Consider the following 25,625-nt stretch of genomic DNA (forward strand, 5'->3'; position numbering starts at 1 on the left):
GCCCAGCGACGTCACATTTCCAGTCACAAGAGAGATTGACATCACTTGGCGATATAAACCACTTTACGTCAGTGAATGTCTAGCAAACAGTCACATAATAAAACATGCATGCACTTTAAACACATCAACAGGGGATTTTGACACATGCAACAGCAGCTGATTTGAATTTGTGTCAGTTTGGCACGGGTTATTTCAGAGTAAAAACAATGACCACCACCCACCGCATCCGAGAATACAAAGGGTCCCGAAGTCAAGGGAGCGCACGGATCTATTGACTCTTGAAATTTTGCACAACATAGGAATACATCATCGATTCAAACAGTCAAGCGTATTGTATTAGGAGTGAAGCTTTAATTTACACGGGAATTTAGAGCAGAGTCAATTGCATATTCGAACTTATTTTGTAGGATTAAAACGACTAAAATAAATAAGTAACAAAGGCTGCGTCTTGTCATTTACAATCACAAAACTCTGTTAACAACTAAACCATGCAATCATTTCAGACATAACGCATTCGTTGCTGAACATTTTAGATTGAGACACAACAGAGGGCGAATCATCCATCCATACACCGTTAGATGCCAAAAATTTGACATATATTGCATGCACACATGCGTAATGACCTTATCGTAATTATCGTGATGCGTAACGTTCGTCATCAATACACGTGTCAGGTGACGAACAGTGAGAAAAGCCGATTCTCCATACCCCAGTTTACATGCATGCGTTGTTATCCTTGCTACAGGTATTCTTGCAAGAAATCTTATCAGATAATTACCGTACCTTTTGCCGGTGATGAAAATAATCATATGCATACATAGCAAGGTGTTATATTAAGTGCAATATTCTTTGTAATGATCATGCTGCATTCAGTTTAAGTATCCAAACAATAAATGTAGCAGCTTGGATTTATCTAATTCATGCTACATTTGTACACCATGTGTATGCTTCATCTGCTGCACCTTATATCAAAATTTTGCTACTTTTTGGAATTCAATTAAAGGTATATTTCATGACACAATATGTAGTCAGATATTCTATTTGAGTCGAGCGGAATCTGGAGACTGGAAGACCACGCCCAGGAGCAAGTATGTGGACAATCTCATCGTATCCATGGAAGGAAAGAGTTTATGATCGAGACTGAAATCAACCCGTAAGATGCCGATGGAAAGCAAAGATGCATTGTAGCGTGGCAAGGCATCGAACGGTGAATTATCGAGACCGAGTACCCAACAAGAAACACAAATAGTACATATATCGACGACATCTAATATCAAACCACTTACCCACGCATGGTTCACCACCACAAATTTCTGTAACAGCGCATCGGTACAGCGATAAAAACTTACATCGGGATTGTATAAAGGGCTTAGTCCGATGCGTAAAAACTCACGGCAGGAAAAAAGCACGCAAACACACTTGTGACCTAAAAACGTCACGTATGTACATACAATGCACGCGATGCAATTAAGCTTAAGTCATTTTTCAGTTATTTCATGCAGGAAATTATTAATGTATAGATACATTATTTATTAAGAGCTATGCGGCGTTCGGCAATTTTAACGTTTCACACATGCGCAAGCGTCAAACTCAAGCATGACTCTTAAAGTCAACAATTTTGCATCGCTCACTATTGAAAAGGTTTCGCTTTCGTTTCTTTTACAAAGATGATATGAAAGTTAGTGAAATATTATTCAACCCTTAACGGATTTTATAGCAACTAACGACGATTGACAGATTTTTTGTGATTATCTTCTTTTTAATTAAATCCACCGTATCAATCCAATGCATGTTAGCATGCAGGCCCCACAAGGGGCGTTATTGGCAGCAGAGTGTGAGCCAGTCTTTGTCAGTTGAGATGGCAGTAGCTAAACGGCCTATCTAGACCCGGTGCGAGCGACTTAAGCGAGTGTCATTTGAGCGAACGTCATTTGAGCGAACCATTTTCAGCGAATGGCAATTCAGCGATTATCAAGTTCATCGATTATCAAATATAGCGATTATCAATTTTAGCGAAAGCTATGTTTCAGCGACATCTATTTCGTCGACTACAATTTGAGCGACTGTCAGTTCAGCGAAACATTTCATCGTCTTGTAACGGTGATTTTGATTTTTTCTTTTGCGAGCGTATGCGTACGAATGTTTCCGGAATTTCCCATGGTTATCCAGAACTGGATGGCGGATGTCGTGCGTTCAAAGGTCAGACATTGAGCTCCAAATTTAATGCTACATTTGTCAAAAATTCCAACGGTTCAATTTCACCCCCACCCCCACCCCAACCCACCCTGCTCTTTGTCAATATTGGTGACCAAACGTTTGTTCAGAAATCAATATTGCTTGTGCTTTTTTCGCGAAATTGCCCCGCTTGAATTTGGATCAGTTCCCCATGTTGTAAAATGTGTTCTTCCCCCAAGCACCGTACGAATTTCCAGATATTTGGGTGAGGTCCCTGAAACAGACTGGATTCCCCTGTGCCATCTCTCTAGTTTATTACGGAGCGAGCGAAGCGAGCGGAGTCTTACGTAGAATAACGGAAATTTCTGAGTATGAGCGGCCGGCCGGCCGTGGGGACGCTCTTCAAAAGCTAATATCTTAGGAACGGGACATCCGATTGACAAGCGGTCTTCTTTACTGAATGTCACTTGGACGTAAAAGTTCTGTGGTGTGATGGCCACCATGCGTTCTTGCCAACCACCGCACGTGGCGCGTGGTAAAGTTGGACATTTTTTAAGAACCCCCAAAATTGCAACCTCAATAACGGCACAACGGCTGGGCCGATTGAATTGAAACTCGGTACACAGTTAGGTCTCCATCAGATAATTCATCTGCATGTGTTAGGGTTGGGGTGCTGCTGCACGTGCGCACGTGCAGGGGTCGTTTCCAGATCTCGAGAACGGCTGGACCGATGGCGCTCAAATTTGGTACACGGTTAGGGACCAGTTAGTAGGGTGCCGTGCACAAGTCAGTTGGGACCCATTTTGCACGTGCGCACGTGCAGGGTGCCGCTTCCAGATCTCTAGAACGGCTGGGCCGATTGTGCTCAAATTTGGCACATCGCTAGAGACCGGTTAGTAGGGTGCCGTGCACAAGTCAGTTGGAGGTACCCCCTCGAAATTTCGCACGTGCAGGGCCCACCCTCTCGCTCGCTCCGTTAGTCGCCCCATAAGGCGTTATACTGGTTATTGGTCCTTGGCATTCCTTCCGTCGCCCTATCTCTCACGTTCCACATTTTCAATTCAAATTTTGCCCGCCTCCTTCCCCTCCCATGCACCCCTTGTTGGTCGTCCGATGTACATATGTGTCTTCAAAATTCAAATGATGCGTAAAGAGGTGCAAAAATTTCCGAAAAGTAGCAAATGATTGACTTTCGTCGCGTTCGGTCATTCGCTGTAACTGCATCGCTCAATTGGTCTCCCACTGACCACCATATATTCGCTCAATCTGGTTTCGCTGATTCTGGTCCTCGCTAAAGTTGATAATCGCTGTGATTGAATTCGCCGACTTGACAATCGCTGAAAAAGTCAATCGCTTAAATTGATAATCGCTGAAAATGTTTCGCTCAAATGTCGTTCGCTGAAATGACGTTCGCTCAGGTGTCGCAGAACCATCTAGACCACACAGTGCTTCACCGCAAATGGAAGCCCCTTTAGCCGGCCTCTGCCACTCACCTTGATTGGCATTTTCAGGTTCATGATCTCCGCATACCGCGTGAGCACGTCCCAGGGTGAGTGCACCTTCAGGTAGTAGGTCTTCCCGTCACTCGAGTGCTGGAACAACGAAACTGAGCGATTGAAATTCGACTTTCGGGAAATTTGCTCAGTAAGAAAATTCACCGGGGTTTTCAAAAGGTGACACATGGCTACTTCAACTATCAACATACTAGCTAAACTACTATACGGGAACAAGATCAAGGAACATTTCTCTATACTAATTACATTGACAGCTCTACCTTTTTATCCTCGAGCTCGAGCTCGAGTCCCTCGCTGATGAGGTTGGCCTGGAACGTTTTTCGTTTGTGCGCCCGGATCAGGTCGTCGTCCTCACGGAACGCCAGAACCATGTCGATCTTGCGCTTGTTGTCCCAGAAGTACTGCGTGTCGACTCGCCGACGCACCTGAGATCGTCATGAATCAGACGAGGCACTGTTAGTGAGAGGGTGAGAAGATACAGATACATGAAACACATGGACTGGCAAAGGGGTTCAAAATATTCAAACTACCCAGGCTGGTATGCCTGGCTCGTCAGCATCACATTTTAGACAATTCAATTTTTAAATCTCGCATGTTTATCCCCACGAGATAAACGCTGAAGTTTATGGCTTAGATAAATTCCTAACGAGTATGCTAGTCCGTGTCAAAGGCAGCGTTTAGTAGAGTAAGAAGTGCGAACTGCGAGTGCATAATAAGGGCAATAATTGGCACAGTTACGACTTGTTTCCATGACACAGAACCCACCTCATTCGGCTCCATGGCTGGCTCCATGTTGAGGTCGGTGAAATTCTGCAGGTGACGGTGTAAGCAGGCGAAAATGTGTCAAAGCAGGCAATAATGTCTCAAATCAAGGATGTGTAACGTCTCAAATCATTCGTTAGGCACTCTGAAAGGCGATTGTGAAGCCAATCAAACCATATAGTGCAATGCAATGACCGCCGGCGAACCGGCTTTCCGGAGAATACAATTGAACGCTTTCTGCATGCAGCGACGGCGTGAAATGCATCTCGCACGCATTGATTTGTAGCGTGATGCTTAAGCTCAATCTTGCTCTTTTAATTGCACCGTGCGTGATAATGTTTTGGAGACCTTAACGTCACTTCAAACAGTGAGTGCTGTGTAAGTACGCAGAAAATCCTAAAAAGTAGCTTTTGCTTGCATGAAAAGCATAGCTGCAGGCGTTTATTGAATACAGATAGACTTAGTTAAGCCGCTTGGCACTAACAGCCAGAAGGTCTGCAATCTGCTTATTCAGTGTGACGAGGAAATAGCATTGGCATGCATTAGCGTACAATTACGAAAAGGTACATTTCTTTAATGTCTCATAATATTGATCCGGTGCATTCGTAATGATATATATCTTTAATGATGAAATCATGCTTTTCCACCCCTCCCCCCCGCACCACAGCACCCTCTCCATCCCTCAGGCGGCGCCCCCGCTCACATTTTGCACGTCGGTGGCCCGTCGCACGGTGTCCAGGTCTATCTTCCGATCATTCTCCTCCGGCTCGATGAGCAGTCCGGGCAGCGAGCCTGCGTCCAGTCCGCGCAGCGAGCCGGACTCCATGGCCCCTACTGAGTCCACCGTGGAGGCCACCGCGCCGGGGACGACAGGCCGACCCCCTCCGGCAGCCGAGAGAAGACGTCCAGAGGAGCGGGCGGATGAGCGGGTGGACGAGTGAGCCGATGAATGAGTGGATGAGCGGCCCGACTGGCCCGATGAGCGGCCAGAGTGGGCGGAGGAGCGGCGGGGGGACTCGGGAGGCGAGGCGGGCACCGAGGCGCCGATCTCGTCCTCCGTGTGGGAGACGTTGATCTCGCCGTTGGAGGTGATCTCGTCCAGCAGCGCCTGCCGGTCTGACATCGGGGGAAAGGGGCCTGGTCAGTGCCCATTTAACTGGGGAATCGCTCAGTAAATAACATTTAAATGGTTTAGGGCTTGCTTGAACCTGTGGCGAAGTATTTTTTAGAGGCATACCGTAAACCTTAAACGTTTTCGAATGCAACATTTTCACGAAAAGAATGGAGATAACAGGTTTTGTGCATTTGTGAGATAAAGATTATCAGAAATTATGCGGGTAGCAATGCTAGGACATTACTGGGACAAAGTTTTTTATTCTCTCATCAAAACACCTGCTTCAAATATCGCTCTTCGCCACGTTCGCTGTGTTTTTTCACGCACACGGGAAAAGGCAAGGGAAAAAGGGATGAAGGTGATCACTGCTCACGTGAGTGACTGAAAAAGAAGCCTTTGTGCCAAGCATCACAGCGTTTTAGGGCCTTGGCCGCAGCTGGTAGATACCTTTTTGATATTCACATTTCACACATTTTTTTATTTTTTACTCTTGAAATTGCGGATGAGTTTTGGTTTTGCAACGCCATTCTAATGTTGGACTTTTTTGTACCTCACCTGGCTAATAATGCCGACTGAGGTGGACAACGAATACAGTGCTTCAAAATTCAAATGCCTTATTGCAAAAAAAAAACTTTTGACCATTGTAGAAAATGGAGGCTTTAACCCTATTCCTGGCGGGGGGGGGGGCCTCAGGAGCCCCCCTGAGGTTTTTTGGTTATTTCTCCCAAACGCGTTGAGCTAGGAAGCTCAAATTTTCTGACTTTTCCTAAAAGGCTTCTACGCAACATGTCTGAAAATTTTGAGTTGATCTGACCTCAGGTCAGGTCACCAGAGGCGGTTTGGTGACCCTACCTCAGAAAAGTTTGCAATCACGCCAGAGCTAGAGTTTTTGACCGATCAATTTCTTCTCTTCAGGGTTTAGTTAGGGTACCAGTATGTGCAATTTGTATATCTCGGAATTTTGATATCGGTGACCTAAGGTCAGGTCAATTTCGCGACCTCCCCATTATAAGTCAATGGGGGAAAAATCAACTCCCTGTTTTTACCACTAAAACGGGTCGGAATGGCCCCATATACCATACATGACTTCATATACGATCAACCTTCACTACCTTGAGGTCTGTTTTGCTGTTGGGCAGCTGTGAGGTCATGTGACGTCATCAAAGGTCACCAAAGGTTTTTGGCCAATAACTCCGTACAGGAACAAGATACAGACGCGTGGATGGTCTCATTGTGTTCAGCTCGTCAAGACGCATCGAATGATATACATGATGACCTCGAGGTCACGTGACCTGAGGTCAACCTTTGACCTTGACCTTTCGAGGTCAACATATATATCATTCGATGCGGATTGACGAGAGGATCACGATGATGCCCTTAGTTTGTTCCTATCTTGACTAATTCGAAAGTTATTCGAGAAAAACTCTCTCCATATCTAGCGCCGCCATTTTGACTTTTTCGACCCCTGTGACGTCATCTTTGACCTGACCTGAAAATGACCATAGTAAAAATTGTAGATCTTGGCCGTGCGTATCCGATGCCGTTTACCGCTTGTCGCTATCTTGCTTCGTTCTCGAGATCTCAGGGGGGGGGGGCCGAATCGGCCCCCCCGCCAGTTTCTTGTCCCGGCGGAGCCCGCCAGGAATAGGGTTAATAGAAAATAGAGGCTCCATAGTTACTACTAAAAAGAGCGAAAAGAGCAAGTAATACGAAAGGACATTAAGCTACATAACGATGAATTATTTGCTTTCAGCTTTTATTTACTGCTTTATGTTTTTGGTTGGAGAAGAGATCTTGACTGAAAACAATTTAAAGAAAACAATTGAAATGGTTAGCGCTTATCACTACCTTCCTTTTCCTATAACATTTCCTGTTGGAGCCGATGAACTTCTATAAATATACAGGGAGAATAGTTAAAAGGACCGAACTTTGACGTGGGTCGTGGATAAACTAGCAAGCACGTTTTCCAATTCTAATCACCTACCAGGTGGTTCCCACATCCACTGGCCGTCCACACGACTGAAACACGTGTGCGCACTCTGTCACTTCCGCCAGATACCAGACGCCACTGCAGTCTGTGCACTAGACTGTTAGTCTGCTCACCAGACTGTTCGTCTGCTCACCAGACTGTCCTTCCGATGACCAGACTACCCATCTATGTCACAGGCAGTTTGTTTGGTCACCAGTTGTCCGTTTGTTTGACTTTCCGCTCGCTCATCTGTCTTTGTTCACCGGGTTGTCTTTGCCACCGCCATTCTTGCCATGTAGTCACCAGACTCTGCGCCTGTTCACGAGACTGTCTGTATTTCACCCGCACCCACACACGCACTCGGAGGCACGTCTGGCCCGGCGCGCGGCCCGACGCTTCCACCGACGGCGCCCACTGACCACTGCTGTCGACGGCGACGCAACCACCTCTGTCGACGAGGGCCCGTCGGTGCCGATACCGACGGCGGGCACGATCACGCGCACTCGCGATTAGGACCACGAGGACGGGCGAGGAGCCGAGTGCACATTATGGGCACGTTAATGGACACTAGAAGTAGACATACATAAACACATGCGTGCACAGTGCATGCAATTGTATATCTTATGCATACAAAGTACATAAGTACGATCGTGCCAATGCACTCGGTTAGATTATCCCCTGCTGGTTATTATAACCGACATTTTTATAGAAATACATTTCGTTGCCTACCTAGCATTGCTGAAATAACTTACACGTACAAATAAACAAATTACAAATATTATTTCAACGCAAATTTTCAGAAAACCACGCTCAAATGACTCCACCTGCAACATACGTTTAAGGATTTTAACACTTGAACGGCCACATTCAGGTCTGAATGTTTATTAAGAAGAAAAGAAAAGAAAAATGTAGGTACACATATCGTCTGTGTCACTTCGCAGGATAGCAGCTAAAACACATTAAGCACAAAAAACGCTCACATGCCAAGCAGACAGTATGTAGTGAAAAACTGGTTTAACTCTAGTCTCATGAAGAAACGTTGAGACCAACATCGACAGTGCACCGAACCGTCACAGCAATCTAGTGCCTATCTACCATGCTAGTTGCGGCCAAATCAGTATTACCTAGTTCTGTTCAATACATAGGTAGGTACGTGTTTATATCGTCGCATATTCTGCCGGCATGTTTTTACTGCGATTAATATGACAAAATGACCCTAGTAACGCCTATGTTGTCATGTGTTGGGTGTTGATCGTTATGTGTGTATAAGTCAAAGGCGAGTAAAAACCTCCATCGCCGCCATCGCTCGGCCATGTTGGCATGTTTGCACCCCGTAATAGTCGATGTCGCGATGCTGTTGCCTTCGCCTTTCAAAACGACTATAGTAGACACAACCCGTTGCCGGGGCAACGAGACATACATACGGTCATTGAATGGCGGCACTCAGTCCAAGGCGCGGTCAATACCCACGGTATAGAGAGGAGTGCAGCGGCAAGGGTGGACAGAGCGCCGCCGTGCATTAACCCTCCGGAAAATAAAGTTTATTTTCAGTTTATTCTATATTTTATTCAAAATAAAATAAAACCAGAGGTGGAGTTCTCGGGGGGGGGGGGGGGGTTAGGACCCCCCCTGAAAACGAATTACTGCTATGTAAGTCAATGGTACTGCATCCAGCCCGCCTCCATCTGCCCGGTCTGGACCCCCCCCCCCCCCCTGAAATTTTGACAGATCTCCACCCCTGAATAAAACAGTTTATTCTAATAGGTACTGTCTGGCGCCGGAAACCGGACCATGTACATACAATTTAAATCATTTTTATATTCGATTCAAAATAAAAAGTAGAAATGGTCATCAGACGTTGGAAGCTAAAAACAATTCAGTCACTGATAACAGAATTGAAACATACGAGGGGGTATCGAAAAGTTCTGATCATAACATAGAAGATATAGACCGATTTTAATGATTTTTGGTTGGTATCATATTTGGTACTTAAGAACAATGTTCCCGCAAAGAAAATCCTGAGAAGTGGTTTTATCTTATGTAGGAGAGACTTAGAAGTAAAAAAGATGAACATTGGGCCCATTGAGGACGAACCGTCATCCAACTAATGCATTTGAAACGGTATCACACTGAGAAAATGCATCAAGAACGTGAAATTAGTTTATGGCGAGGAAAGCCCATCTCATGCACTTACCGAAAATGAAGAAATTATTTTCTACTTGGTTGCATGGCCCTTGCAGGGGAGTCAAGAAGTGAGTGACTACCAGTGACTGACAAGGTGGTGACTGTGAAGGAAGTGGAGGACCTCATCCTTACAGATCGTCGTGTGACCTTTCAGATGATTGTGCAATAGAAAGGTTTCAATGCTGGCAGTGCCTGAAGATATTATCAGCGAAGAACTACAGACGATAAAGGAGTCAGCCCGCTTACAATTTCGTGTGTCTACTTTGTTCAAGAGAAAAATGCGTCTTGGCCTTTCGAAATGAAAACTAGGCCTTTTTTAGGAAATTGAAGACATCTTCGATCATTTGATGACTTGTGACGAATGCTGGGCCTATGTGCATGATCCAGAGACAAAAAGATGATCAAGAAGTTTAAGCACGGCACATTTATCCTTCTTAAAAGGCGAAGATGCAGAAACCGATATGGAAGGTCAATGCTATCAGTGTTCTGGATCTGGCGTAGGATAGTCATTACCGACTGTCTTGATGATGGTCGGATAATGATAAGCAAGCACTACTGCACACTTTTCAAGAAGTTGTGAGATGGCCTCAAGCAGAATCGCCTCAAAAAAGCCCAAGAAAGATGTTTTATCCGCACTGACAGCGTTCCCGCCCAGTCGTCCTGAGCTGCGATTGAAGAAACAACATGATGTGGACATTAAATCCTACGGCATCTAAGAAATTCGCCTGACCGGGTATTAACTGACTCTTGATTGTTACGGGAGATGAAGAATCCACAGTATGGCCGGTGATTTAAGGACAGAAATGACGTCATTGATCAGGTGGAGCAGTGATTTACGGGACAGCGCGAGGGTCCTACAATGACCGCCTGAGGCAGCTCAAGAAACGATGCAATAGGTTTGCGGTCGTGTGTGGTGACTTGTAAAGGAGTAATCAACATCATGTAAAAAAAATCAAAATTCTATCACATCTAATTCATGGTGATGATCAGAACTTTTCGATACCCCCTCGTACCTGCCAATTAGACACCTTTTGAGGCGACAAACAAGCGACCGCGAGAGTAATTCCTACTCTTGGAGAAGTCAGACCTGACTTATGCAGGTCATCCTACCAGCCGGTCCCTATAATGGTGTACCAAATTTGAAGCCAGCTGGCCCGACCTTTCTCGACTGACAGTGACCCCTGCACGTGCGCACGTGCAGTAACACCAACCATGACACGTGGGAATGCATCGCCCGTTGGGTGCCTACCCACATGCGAAGTAAAGGCGCAATCGGCCCAGCCAAGCCACGGATCACCTAATGTGATCCGTGGCCAAGCTATTCTTATGGGAAATAACTTGACACTTCGTCATTTTGCACGTTGCTCGTGCAGTGGTAGACGGTGGTCATCCACATTCCACATGCATCGTTAAGCAGTCCGTTAGTGGGTAGAAGGTAAGAAGCTACCCAACAAAAACAACTGCAAGTCAATTGGCCCGGCCATCCTTGATATAATAAACCTCTCTAAACCTTGATTCCGGCCGCTCATTTCTGCAAGCTGCTTTCCGTCAGATCCATCAAATTCCAGCTTTGTTGGTGTTTTCGTTTATGTGGCCACGTTTTTAAGTTCAATTTTAGTGGTGAATGTCACCTCACGGCACAAATGAAACCACTATTTTGTAGCTAATGCTGGATAAAGGTGCTGTAACGTGCCCATCTTGCTGGTGATGTTCATCGTGCAGTAGGCAGGCATGTTTCACTTGTTCGAGGGAGGTAAAAATACGAACGCCTCGAGCAGTAGCGCCCTCTCCATCGTTACTCTCAGTAACACTGGACGGCGCCACCGTCGCTGTGCCGGCCTCTGTGTGACCTTAGAGGCACAGCTCCCCCAGCCCCAGTGAATCAGCCAGGGTGTATCAAAACGTGCCAAGGATAGCATAACTTATGGATGTAGAAAGAAGCTCTGTATTGCAGTACGCGTGGCTTATTTCTTATTCATCGATACCATCCAAGGATTTCTAGAACGTACCTACTGAAACCAGGGTAGCGAATAGCGATGTCATAGGTAGGTACCTTAGCACAGTTCTTTTATAATGAAACAAGAGGGCAAACATTAAACATTTCCTAAAGGACTCATTAAACTTTTGCAACTTCACTCGGAATCCCCGGGTTTTGTAAAGCTAAGGTGAATATGCAATGACTCTAAATGGCAATCGACCTGCTCCTCGACATCTGACTAACCGAACTCTGGACTGTACTTCTAGCTGGCCTGTCACCTCGTATTTACAAATGTGTGTGGAGTGAGGGCCCTGCATTGCGTATAATAAATAGTTGATGTCCTCAGGTGCCACGAGGCTGGCTGAGGCTGACGGCCGACCTGACTGTCACAAACACGACGTATCAGTCATCACATCGCCGGTTAAATTGTCGTCATAATGCTGATAGGACCGAACCGGCCGACTGCAGGTGTTTGAGTGTGGCGATGTTATTGAAAGTGTAATTTTGGCCCACCAAGTCTGCTTTCTAATGCTGAGTTTTTAGTGAGTTCACACCGAACTGAATTTTTAACCCTGTTCTGGGTAAGTGCTGCAAATTGCTCAAAACACGCGTGTGCACAAAAGCGCGAAAGAAAGAGCGATGTGTGCCCAAAAGCGCGAAAGAAAGAGCGAAAGAAAAGCACATGCCTATAGGTACACATTAGCAAACCTACCAACATCCTGATGAGGGTTCAACCCTGCCAGCGCTATGGGTGGAAAGCCCTTCATATTTTGGCAGAGATAGCTCCAACGTATCCGTGATGTGCTGAAAAAAAAGATCCAATTCAATGTTCTGAAAAGTCGTATACCTAACTATTTACTATAATACTGAAGGCAAGCCAAACTGAACGTGCCTCCAGTTTATTGTGTCATGAATACCTCAGCTCGGCATTTCTTCGAAGGGTATAATCTCTTACGATAGCGATGCGCAGTCATCCGAACACAAGTCATTTGGTCTAAAAAGCTCACCTCACAATGTGGCACCCTCGAAGCATATATCTAATACCTAAACCACTGCGACACAACCGACCATTTCAGGGACGAGTTTACACATTCCAAGATATTAGCCGTTCACGACAAGATATCACGACGGCTATCTGGTACACATTTGGTTCACATTTGGTGCAGATTTGGTCGGTCAAATTAGGTTTATTGTGTTTCTTCGAAGCTATCAGTTTGGGTTGTACAGTTGCTTATACCTGATTTTTCAAGTTATCAGGCATTATTTTCGATTAAAACAATGAAATAAATTCATGATGTGAGGGTATTTGTTGAAACAGAGATTTGGTGCAGATTTGGTCAACTGTTAAATGCATTCGCCAGATAACCCGTCGTGAAAACGGCTATTATGGCCGAGTGCAGTGAATGTATATCAAAGCGAAAAGCTCAACTCAGGTCTACACGCCAAGGGACAGCAGACACGCAGGTCCCCTGTCCCATGTATGCAGTCGTACATATGGGCGCCGCTCCGTCGATGTCAGTGCGAGCCGCATAACGGACAACATATAGACTGAAGAACCTGCTGACTCCCGAGACCCATCAGTCGAGCGGCGACGGGCGACCGACTCTACGATATACCACCTGATATTCCCGATTAGTATCAACCAATCAACGTGCCAGCTACCAACTGGCATAGGCTCGCATGGGTCAGTAAAAAAAAAAAAAATGTATCATCCTGTTTCAAACCGAAGTATAGTATGAACATTTCTAACCATTACACTCTACAACGCATACATGAGCAATACTGACATCCATGGCACTCGCACGCCTCTCTTGTGTAGCATGCAGTTGGGTAAGTGTATTGAAAAAAATAACCTAGATAAACCACATTTGACTGCAAGTGGTGCACTACACACATAAACACCACTCGCTGATTCGTACTCGGTGACCATCAATCCGTTATTGAACTATCAAGTGTTCTATTATATCAGTGAAATAGACCTCGGAAGACCGTCGAGCTACCGGTGAAGTGGGGTCTCGTGATGACCATACCACTTTACTTGATGAATGAGCATGACAGTACTCATGTTGTCTGCCCATAGCAACGCATCTGACATTTTGTAAAGAGTAAAAGGATGGGTAGGTAGGTAGAAGGTATGTAAGTACATACGCATCGAGAAGTGCCCCCTGCCTGGAGCGATGGATGAAATTTTGCGAGACAGATTTACATTCTAATGGGAAGTAAATAGCTTATTATAGCGAATCTTTGTAAAATAAAGATCCTTCCCGTAGTGGCTCAAGGCGGAATATTTTGGGAAAATAGCTAGCCGTTTATGCTAGCCGCTAGGTATTCAGCACGCCCACGTCATCAGTGATATCATATTGCGATAAGTGCCAGAGAAGGTATGTAATTTTGAAACGCCAGGCTAGGTACTCGTAAGAATTCAGTTGATTATTCACTCAATCTTTTTTAGCTTGAAAATTCGAGTGCATACAATACCTAATAAGTTCAAGACTCATGCTATGGACTTTGTAGTTAATTGATGTTTCCGTGGCTATCACCATACCTCAAGTTCGGCAATCAGTATTGCCTTACATTTTTCCCTTTTCAGCTTTGTCATGTCATTGGACTCTATTCCTGTGACGGAACTGCCGTGCCCAATGTCCAAAGCCCGTGCCCAATGTCCATAGTCCGACCGAGCTGCGATCATTTAGCAAACAATCATCCAGTGTTCGGTCAGCGAGGTTCGATATAATCGAAGGCACGGCCTCATTGGCGGTCTGGGTCACGTGGTCGCCCATCAGCACACACTGGCGAGCGGTGAATGTCACCACTACTTTGAGTGACCCCGCAGGCGGGCTGACGAGCTTCTGTTCAACAACGACTTACTGTGTAATTGAACTGAGCTAGCTAGGGCCACTCCAGCCCAATTGTTTGTGGAGTTACTAGTCGATACAAATCAGACGGCAAACATCGATTACGGCTGGTCGCCCTAAAATGAGCTCTGCTTGCTCTACCTTTAGAGCAAGCGAACACATCAAAGAGAGGAGATTAGGTCTCAACGCACACGTAAAGAACAGTGAGTGAGTGAGAGAGAGAGGGAGAGGGAGAGGGAGAGGGAGAGGGAGAGGGTGAGGGAGAAAGAAAGAAAGAAAGAAAGAAAGAAAGAAAGAAAGAAAGAAAGAAAGAAAGAAAGAAAGAAAGAAAGAAAAAAAGAAAGAAAGAAAGAAAAAAGAGAGAGGGAGGGCGAGAGAGAGAGAGAGAGAGAGAGAGAGAGAGAGAGAGAGAGAGAGAGAGAGAGAGAGAGAGAGAGAGAGAGAGAGAGAGAGAGAGAGAAGCGAGGTCTACCTTTGTTTTTCATCCTGCCCGCTGATTGCTTTGTGGATTAAGCAGTATAGGTATTCTTAGGTCCCATGGTAATTCTCATCCTGTTTCAAGGGGAACGATGGGATCATGAGTCCTACCCAAGATAGTCACCAAAAGCTACAAGGCATCGTCAGAGTCATCAAAAGTCATACAAAGAGCTATCAAAGGTCATCGAGAGCTATAAAAAGTCACTGAGAACTGCCTATACGTATTAACACTCACCGATTCTCCGAGCGTCACTAAGTACAGTAGGCGTGCCGCAGACCCCTGTAGGCCTGACCACACCACACTACGCGATCGCCCGTCGCCCCCGGTCACCGTCAAACACTGATTCGCCCCCTCACCCTCCCCCGCGCTTCCATCTCAGTCCCAGGCGCCGCTTTCGCGACCGTTACGTCACTAATCGTCTGTTCGATAGCGCTATCAGAGCTGACGACGACTCTCCTCCGAGGGCCATGGCCACTTGGAGCGCCTCTTTGTACCGTTTACATGTCACTCTGCTCATCAAACGCACCGTGATGGGATAGTAGATAAGCCAAGGTCTAAGCGAGGCTTGCTGTGCCGTGATATCTGAATTTGTTGGCCGATCACGATACTCCTGGAAAAACATTTGAGGGTCGCATTCGCAAGTTCGTAAGATTACACACATTGTTGGTGTACTTAGGTAAAGCTGTACGAATACTGGACTACGTACTCAAGGTCAGTGCTAATTTCTAAATGCTTATTTAAACGGCAACGAATTTACTATACTTCATCTCAATCATGAGCATGCAGACAAAGTAACCACACGAGTATTAACACCAATATAGTTCAATCTCTTGCCTAACAAAAACCTAATTACCTCTTTATTCAACAGGAAACTCTTCCTGAGTGAGCGGTTTGCCGACTCACATGCTGCGCGTGTGACGGATCACTCACCGTCCGATCACCACACTGCTGCGCTGGTCGGCCAGCGGGACCGTCGCTGCCGTCGTGACCGCACCGCTCAGTCGATTGTTGTGGCGGCGTCGAGGCCGTCGCCGTGGCGGCGCGCGTGCGGCCGACGTCGGTAGACGCTCTGACGCTGGCACTGAGAGGTGTACGTATACCGCCACGGCGCGCGCGGCTAGAGGGCAGGGGTGCTGCATCGAGAGGTCGCCACGCGGCGAATGGCATAAAACCTTTCCACCCATGAGCTGGATTTAATGAGATATCGTTTAAAAGATATGGGTCTAAATGCTTTTGGAGCAGTGACACCTCTCGAGAGCATCCGATGGTAGAAGGGATGCAGCTACTCTACAAAAATTACCGCAAGTCAATCACTCAGGCAGTTACCGAGATATAGGCCTTCCAAAAATGCTCATTCTGTAAAACTGCTTGCACCCTTGGCTTTTCGCGTGGCCACGACGGTCACCTAGATGCATCAAGTATAGTCGACCACGGGGTCGAAGAAATGGGGCTACCCAATAAAAAAGACCGCTGATGCCAATCGGCCCAGCGGTTGCTGAGTTACATACGAGTATAAGCCTCTCAAAAGCGTTATAGGCCGGGTCGGGCAGGGCCGCTCATACTCAGATTTTTCCGTTATATTGAAAACATTTCGTTTCGCTCGCTTCGCTCGCTCCCTCGTAATAACACTCGCAATTCACGATTCATGCTTCACGATTCATGGGCCTATAAAAACCAGTAAAACGCCTTTTGGGCGAAGAACGAGCGAGCGAGATAGTGAGCCCTGCACGTGCGGAGGGGCCAGAGGGTACTTCCAACGGGGCTTGTGCAAAGCACCTTTCTAACCGGTCGCTAGCGGTGTGTCAAATTTGAATGCAATCGGCCCAGCCGTTCCTGAGATCCGGAAGCGGCATTCTGCACGTGCGCACGTGCAATCACTGCAAACGGGGTCCAAACTGACTTTTGCACGGCACCCTACTAACCGGTTCCCAACCGTGTACCAAATTTGAGCGCAATCGGCCCAGCCGTTCTCGAGATCTGGAAACGCCCCCTGCACGTGCGCACGTGCAGTAGTACCCTAACCGCAACACATGAGAATGCATTGCCTGGTGGGTGCCTACCTGTATGCCAAGTTTCAGCGAAATCACCCTAGTAATTACCGAGTTATTGAAATGGGAGCAAATCTGGCACCTCTTCTTTTTGCATTTTGCACGTGCAGTGGGGGTCACTCACATAGATCAAGAGTATCCGACCTTTGGTAGAAGGGATGCAGCTACCCTACAAAAATTACCGCAAGACAATCGCCCAAGCGGCTGCTGAGATATGAGCCTCTCAAAATCACTACTTTTGCAAAACAGCTTGAACACCCTTGACTTTTCACGTGGCACGTGCCACGACGGTCACTGAGATGTATCAAAAGTAGTTACATAATTACGGGGTAGAAGGGATGGGGCTACCCAGCAAAAAAGACCGCAGGCCAATCGGTCCTGCGGTTGCTGAGATATAAGCCTCTCAAAAGCGTTACAGGCCGGGCCGGGCCGCTCATACTGAGATTTTCCCCTTATATTGAAAAGACTTCGCTTCGCTCGCTGCGCTCGCTCGCTCGTAATGAGATGAGAAATTGGAGGTGGATTTCTATCAAAAGCGTGCGCATGAAATAATTTGTATCGTCATGTCGAAATAATTGTCACATATATCGACGCATATAATTCAAAACTGTGACGAAATAGTAAGCAAAATGACGTTAACATTTTTTGGTGGTAAGCTGAAACAAAACAGCCACGACACGGTACAGCCAAACAGCCAAGTAAAGTGTCAGCGAAACGTTTGACTTCATGATAACATTACATCAAATTACTTGTTTGTGGTCAAAAAGTGTGCTTCCGTGCAATGTCAGATTTGACGGTAAAAAATATTGTCAAGCCTGAAGAGCTGGAAACAGCCGAAACCCCAGAAAACAGTGGTAAGTGTCGCCATAAAGTTATCATAAATTTATTTGTAAAACCTTACCACAAATCCGCTAGCTGTATGTTAAAGGGAATATCCCACCTTCTAAAATGTTGTTAAAACCAGTTAAATTGTGCCCGACTTTATAGATTGGATGACCAGGAACACGGTTCTGGCATTTATTTTTCATTAAACATCTTAGGCTTCCCATATTCCAAACACAAACTTTCAAATATGTGACGTCACAGCCCAAAATTACCTCCTTCCCCAGGCCACATTACTGTCATAAAGCTGATTCTTTTTACTCTGTAGGCACCAAACAAAGTTCAGACCAAGTTTTAAGCGATTTTTCAACGAACAAACCCATTTAAATCAGAATGACTAAACGAGGTGACGTCACACTAACGGTCGCTCCATGTTGAAGATAGGGCCTTGTACAAGGCCCATTTTCAAATGAAGGGAACGAATTTCTTCAACACCAAGAGGCCGCGGGGGTTGCAACCTAGATAGATAATGGTTTCTGAACCTCGCCGCAAACTTGGCTATCTCAACTCAAACCCCATGTTAAAGGTGGGATAGTCCCTTTAATGTCAAGTTAAGGTTTCTTGATTCATGAGACAGCTATAGCTAAACCTTTTTACAGTCAAATAATATGATCAATTTCAGACCTGAACATTTTAAGTCATTATTACTCCATGCTGTCACAAGCAACAAGGAAAAACAGTTTGCCAATCAGTAGCTAATCAAAGGGTATTGGAGGTAGGTATAATAATACGTCAGCGTTCTGTACAATCTTGGGAGCAATCCATAACAATACGATATGAAACAGATTATCACCAGTCAGTTGTATTCCACTAAAATAGTCACACACTGATGCAGTTGCTTATTCTTGCCATCTTATACGTAAGCTATGCAATTTTTTACCTACCCATCCTCGTCTAGGCGTTGCTGCTCGCCAATCAGAATCAGGTATTGAGCATATGCATAACACGGCGATCTAGTATGCAACATAATTACGAAGAGTTTTACGTAAATAAAAAGCATTTCTCTCATATCAGAGCCCAGCCGCCAGTATGTCACCTCGAAGTTGCGGAAGCGTGGAACCTCTCGGACTCGAAGTTGATACAACATTAGGGATTTTTCGTAACATTTCCAAGACAAGATATTGATAGAATGATAATGATAGGACATTTCTTCGCACCCATCCATTGAACAACATATTGTCTCTTTCTTGTCTGATCAGGTCCTTTGACATACATCATTCATGCCAGATCTTGTGCCTAACTCGATAGTTGTGACCTGGGTAACGCTTTCAGCCATCCAACGTATTTTCAGTTATGTTTCTGCATTGCATGCGAGAAATGATGCTAGTTTATGTCTAGTTACGTTAAAAGGTTGCCTCGAGGTCACCGTCATTCAAAATCATGTATGTTATAATCCTTTATTTTTTAGTTGTTCGAGCAACAGGATTATCACATTCGATATCAACAGTCAGCACCTACGGACCGGTACAGTCATACATTACATATACTCATACTCATACTCATATATTTCGGAAACATCCATAAGTACATGGGTTTTCAGTTTTCCACGTCAAGCTCAAGATTAAAGTACATAAAAAATATCCAAGTACACATCCCTCAAATTTAAAACAGTACATAAAAACACGAAAAATAATGACACTGACGGTATTGCAGCTAGGCCATAAGATGCTAAACTCGAGTGTTATGTCTTGTGATCTCTTTCCGCATTCTTTTCTTAAATGCAAGGTAACTGGGCGCGCATCTCACTTGCACAGGCAGGCCGTTCCACGCTCGAGTCGCGCGACACACAAATGATCGTCTCGCAAACTCTGTTCGCAGTCGCGGTGTTTGCAGCTGTCCGTCACTGGCTGCTCTCGTGCCGCGGCTGGAGACATCGGCACGGCGCGCGACGTGACAGCGGATCGGGTCGGGTGCACTATCGCTGTGCAGCAGGTTATACATGACGTGCAGATCGCGTTCTCGTATCATTTCATCCACTTTGAGCCAGCCCAGCTCCCTGAGTGGCGAAGTTACTCGATCGCGCCGGCTCAAGCCCATGACTATACGGACACCGAAGTTGATGCATCTCTGCACGCGTCTCTGCTCAGTGACCGTGCTGCTCCCCCACACAGACACACAGTACCTGATAAGAGGGAACACAAGTGACTCTACAAGCAGCCGCCTTGTTTCGCGCGGCATGCGACGTCGTATCCGGGCCAGTCCGATCAGCACGCCATAGCACCGCCGTAGGATACTCGATATGTGCTTGTCCCAGGTCAGCGCAGTGTCCACGGTGACGCCCAGAATTTTGACATGTTGAACAGGAGAGATGTCGGTGTTTCCAAAACGGATGTGGAAGTCTTGGTCAGTGTTCAAACGCCGAGATTTGAGAGTCATCATCTCTGTTTTTGAGGGATTTATTTTTAGCCTGTTTTGGGTGAACCAGTCCAGTGTGACCGAAAGGTTGCTTTCTACGCGTTTCTTTAAGTCTGAGAGATTTTGTGGAGTGTCTGAATCTAGGAACTGTGCGTCATCCGCATACATCACTGTTTTACCGTGGGGCACGTGCTGTGGCAAATCGTTCGTGTAGAGCAGGTAAAGAATCGGGCCCAAAATAGACCCCTGTACGACTCCGTGCGTCACGGGCAGCTCGCTTGATCCGCCCCTGACCGACTGAGTCCGGTCGCCAAGCCAGGCACGGAACCAGCGCTGGTCGATCCCATACCACCCCAGCTTCTCCAGGAGACGGCCATGCTCGACACTGTCAAAGGCCTTTGAGGTGTCAGCTGTGACGAGTGACGTCACGCGTCCACCATCGATATTGTTCGTGACGTAAGTGACAGTATCGAGCAGGGCCGCCTCGGTGGAGAGACCGGGGCGGAAACCATATTGTTCGGGGCACAAAATACAATGGCTAATGAGATACTCCATGAGCTGTGAGCACACAACACGTTCACAAAGCTTCGCCATCACAGACAATATCGAGATGGGTCGATAATTGTTCGGTTCATGCACGTCACCACCCTTGTGCAGTGGAACAACGACGGCGGTCTGCCATGATGGCGGTAGCTCGCAACGCACGATGGAGCTGTTGATCACATTCAAGATGTGTGGCCCGACAACACTGAACGTCATTCGGAGCATGCTGATGGTTACACCGTCAGCTCCACTCGCTTTGGATGACCCCATGCGCTGCAGGGCCGCGGAGAGCTCGGGCAGGGTCGCCGGCCGCGGGGCGAACGCTCCGCTGCAGACTCGTGGCGGCCGCGGGTGGAGCCTCTCCCCGGTGTCCGACGCCGCCAGCCCGTCCGCCACAGTGGAGCCGATGGTCGCGAAATGTTGGTTCAGTCGGTCGTACCACGCTGCATGTTGAACCAACGGGCCATCAACTTTCGGTTCTGGTTTTTTACTCGAGATAAGGTGTCGGCGGATGTCGCGCCAGGTGGCAGATTTAGAGCGCCTGAATGACGAGAGGAAGTACTCGGAGCAAGCGCGGTACTGGGCCGATTTCACTGCGTTCCGACAGAGCCGAAAATCGCGCTCCGTCTCGTCACAGGGCGTCCGCTCCTTGTCCTCCCGTGCTCTGTCTCGTGCCTCCAAGGCCTCTTTCACTCCATCGTCATAAAGCCACGGCTGGGACTTGTGGCGCAACTTCAGCTGTTTGAGCGGCATATGACGGTCGATTATCGGTCTCCAGATTGCCATCCACGCGGACCACTTATCAGCCGTGCTGTCAGCCTGATAGAGAGCGGACCAATCCGCGACGAGCAGCTCTAGACAGAGCGCGTCCTGGTTAAGGTCCCTCGTGGAGCGCACGGTGATTGTCGTCGGCTGTTCACGGGTCTTCACGCCGGCGACAGATGCGGTGATCAGATCGTGGTCACTTATGTTGCACTTGACCACGCGTGCATCCGTGGCGAGGTCAGGATGGCTTGTTATGATGTGGTCAATCAGGGTCGGGTTCGGTCCGGGGCGATATTATGTGTAAATATCATCCAAGCGTATCCGAGGTCACCTTAGCCGAGGTAAACCTTGATCTTGACCTTTAAAAACGAGAAAATTTTATCATTCGAAGCTAAGGCACAAACAAGACGTGTTGGTACCATTATTTTGTTAATCATTTTTCGGAAGTTACTCGCGAAAGCAAAAACTGAAATTTGGGAGGTCATTGACCAGATCTGTAAGGTACCACCCTTGGTGCCACCACGGAATAGAGTTTACGGCAGATGTCATAGACTTATATTCCGTGGTACCACTGAACCAGTTACCAAAGTTTTGGTCAAAACAGAGTTTTTAATTCAAACATAGTTGCCGGGCGTTCCAGTCTAAGTATAAAAAACTTTAAACTCAAGCAACTTATTTATTTATTTTATTTATCCGCATGACCACCAACAGGGAGCACCCCACTAATAGGTGAATTCAATGGTCAATTGTAAGTCAATGAATATTCCCTTGCATTCCCTTCCGATCATAGTGAAAAACTGTCCAATAAACTGGCCTTTGGGCCTTGGCACCGAGCCCTAATGAGCAATATATAGCACAATAAGTACTGGGTATAGTCCTATAGGTAGTAGCACCCTAAAACTACTCATGTTCGACCGCTCAGCTTATCTCAAAGCAATGCAAACACTTCTCTTACTATAACTGTTATAGTTCCAGGTAAAGCGAACAGCAGACGTTTATGCAACTACATTCTCAAGAAGACGCCACGTTCTATGGCAATCATGGCTTGCTTCGTGGGCTGCTGTTACTTCCTGGTGGTGTCAGCGAACCGACTCAATGCTGGTGTCATATTACAGGCAAGTTTATCTTTTTTCATCTCAACACGTAACTAAAGCACTTTCGGCATAGTATACTTATCGAAAGAGCGAGCTCATACGAGTTTATGGTTTAACGTAAAAATATCAGCATAAGTACCAGGCCCAACCAGGCCCGGCCCGACCCGGCCCAGTCCATCTTCACTAGCGCACGTGCAGGACTCACCCTCGCGCTCGCTCGTTTATCGCCCCCCCCCCCAAAGACGTTCTACTGGTGGTAATCGTGTCGTGAAGAATTGAGCATTAGCTCGGCAGCCGCTGGACCTCCGCGCCACTGCACCCGCCAGCCGCTGGGGGGGGGGGGGGGCATAGCTAGCCAAAGTTGTTTCCAAATTTGGTGTCGATTCCATTTGAAATGACGTCACAGTGACGTCAGAAGTCGAACCATGGATTGGAGTTTCTTAGTTTCCCCACGATATATTCGATATATTGGACCAAATATATTTATATAGGACCGAAAACTGGTAAGGAAGTAGTTTAACCCGCGCCCCACTGGGGGAAGGGCTATTCACAGCCCCCCTCCCGTTTTTCTGCAATAACTTCTAAACCGCTTGACGTATCAGCGCCAAACTTTCAGTACCTTCGGCTACATCAATTTGACACCTTGTGTCAAAATTTGAACTTCGTATCTATCATAGGTCGGCCAGAAATGACGTCAGAGTGACGTCATGTCCGGCCGATTTCGACGCAAAACATTGAACCACTGAAATCCCTCCCAAGAGCTCAGTTTTTAAGCTAGATCCAATTTCTTTGCATGAAAAGACTCAGAATGGACTGCGCTATCAAACTGCTATCTCGGATTTTCTAAATTTTGATAATTATATGTATTAAAATTCAAAATGTGTATTTTTATCTTTTTTCAAAAAGTTTTTGACTTTTCAAAAAACAAACTGGAATATTTATGATAGAACACATGCTTATGACCTACTCAAGCAAGTTTTAGCCAGATATCTGTAAAAATGGCCAAGTTATACGCATTATAGCAAAAATTTCACAATTTTAAATTTTGCAAATCAATTTTTCAGTACAAACTTAAAATCATACACCAATATAAATGGCACCATCGTGTTCCTGAGCTCAAACTGCATCCGATAGACATGTTTTTTTTTTTTGTTGAAAAATTTCAACTTTTAAAATTTGACCTTTCTTGACCTGAAAGTGACCTGACATCAGCTAAATTCATGAAAATGGCCTCAAATGACACAGGCGACACCGAATTCGAAATCTATGGCCTAAATGGACCATAAAACATGTGTCACGTGACCGACTTATGATATAAGATTTCCGTGACCTGTGATGACCTGACCCTGACCTGAAAATCAAAGTACAAGTTGGTACCCTCAAGGTATCTTAAAGGAAAAGTGCCACCTTCGTGAAATATGAAGATATCGTTGCTTTTCATTTTGACATTATTATTTTTCATGTTCTTTTTAAATCTGGTGCCAGAAGTGCATAATTCGCAAAAAAAAGTATGTCAAACTAGTTAACATATTGGTACTATGTTTGTACTCTCTACCGCACCTTCTGCATGATGTCATAGCGATGACATCACACTCAAGCCAATCAGCCTTCAGAGGACAGTCTCGTCGGCTTGTGTCAGATTAGCTGATTGGTTAAAGCTGAGCTGATTGGAGCTGATTGGTTAAAAACCAAAGCCTCGCCGCGGGTGGCTGTATTACAGGATAAGAACGCATTCCTGGGATAAGGACGCATTCCTGGCATATTTTCTTTTAAAATTGCCGATACCTACAAATGGAGGCCGAAATCGGCCGCAATGTGGGACACTCGGGGTTTTCGGACACGGGCTACAAGATGGCCATCTCAGTTTCAAACCCCATGTTAAAGGTGACCCTTTTCCTTTAAACATCTGTTCACGAGTGTGTAAACAAAAAACAGCCTGATCTGACTTGTAAGACGGCAGCCAGAGCCCAAAATGTGAACAAGCCAAACATCGATAATTTTTACATCGACCTGACCTGTGACCTCATTTACCGTCGCGTTTCATGCTCAGTGACATTAGAAACAAACGACAACACTTTATGACGTCATTGTGACATCATCTTGCTACAACCACCAAACTTTTCTCAAATGTTGCCATAGGTATTCATTTGAAGCTATACCAAATTTCTTGTTCATATCTTATCGGTTTCGGAGATATCACACAAAACGTAAAGGGATGCTTTATGTCCCTTTACGCTGGGGGGGGGGGCAACTTTATGCCCCCCCCCCCACTGGCGGATCCAGGGGGCGGCAGGGGCTAAAGCCCCCCATTCGAAACTCGACAGGGGCGGCATATAAATTAGCCCCCCCCCCCCCAATGCACCGGGGTTGGTCATTAAAATGATTGATTGCTGGTAAGTTCCAGCATTCGCTAGTGAAGTTCCTTAAGAAATTCCTTTCCACTGTTAAGTTGGTAGCGATTTGGCAGTTATTCAGGGATGGAAAAGTGGCGCCCAAGTTACTTTCAGCGTCGGAGATTTATCCTTGGTAAAGTTTTTTGGGGACACCCTGTACAATTGTGACAGATTGCAGGATGTAAAACGACCATCGACGCAAATGCAAATGTCAGTAAAATTGGAAGTGGGAAATAGCTCTTAAAAATGGGGATGAGAGTGCAAAATAATTTTCATTTGGATGTCAGTTCGCACCCAAATCGACAAATTTTGGGATACTGCAGTGTGACCTAGACTGGAAGGTCAACCAATAACCAAGAACCCTAAAATCGGGTACCATCGGCTTCCTCTCGCTACTCACGGGCGACACGCTTGTTTTTTCAGCGAAGCTCTAGCTTGATCAGGGGCCGAACGGCAGGGTGTCCAACCGACACCTCCCGGCCCCCGAAGGCTGCGCCAAGCACCGACCCGGAGTGG

The 25,625-nt window shown here is 46.3% G+C and overlaps 2 protein-coding genes across 7 annotated transcripts in view; one reads left to right on the forward strand and one right to left on the reverse strand.

The window, feature by feature from the left end:
- The window catches only part of LOC122367858 (anoctamin-5-like), a 31,738-nt gene extending 16,326 nt beyond the window's left edge, over positions 1-15,412 (reverse strand). Inside the window, exons 1-6 of one of the 5 annotated variants that reach the window (XM_043341326.1) lie at positions 15,264-15,412; positions 12,409-12,500; positions 5,155-5,567; positions 4,455-4,499; positions 3,950-4,114; positions 3,669-3,767 (exon numbers count right to left, since the gene is read on the reverse strand). In XM_043341326.1, the coding sequence (XP_043197261.1) occupies positions 3,669-3,767; positions 3,950-4,114; positions 4,455-4,499; positions 5,155-5,567; positions 12,409-12,463 (777 nt within the window). In that variant the 5' untranslated portion in view covers positions 12,464-12,500; positions 15,264-15,412. Of the gene's footprint in view, positions 1-3,668; positions 3,768-3,949; positions 4,115-4,454; positions 4,500-5,154; positions 5,568-5,843; positions 5,889-7,549; positions 7,939-12,408; positions 12,501-15,263 lie in introns of those variants that run through there. The other 4 variants (XM_043341330.1, XM_043341328.1, XM_043341327.1 and 1 more) reach the window with 4 other exon arrangements.
- A 2,271-nt stretch (positions 15,413-17,683) lies between these two features.
- Positions 17,684-25,625, forward strand: part of LOC122367859 — a 54,803-nt gene continuing 46,861 nt past the window's right edge. For both annotated transcript variants that reach the window (XM_043341332.1, XM_043341334.1), the window contains exons 1-2: positions 17,684-17,931; positions 22,592-22,737. In XM_043341332.1, coding sequence (XP_043197267.1) covers positions 22,718-22,737 — 20 coding nt within the window. In that variant the 5' untranslated portion in view covers positions 17,684-17,931; positions 22,592-22,717. The remainder of the gene's footprint in view (positions 17,932-22,591; positions 22,738-25,625) is intronic.

Source organism: Amphibalanus amphitrite, unplaced genomic scaffold, assembly GCF_019059575.1.
Source record: "Amphibalanus amphitrite isolate SeventyFive unplaced genomic scaffold, NRLGWU_Aamphi_draft 000901F_arrow, whole genome shotgun sequence".
In the NCBI taxonomy this organism is placed as follows: domain Eukaryota; kingdom Metazoa; phylum Arthropoda; class Thecostraca; order Balanomorpha; family Balanidae; genus Amphibalanus; species Amphibalanus amphitrite.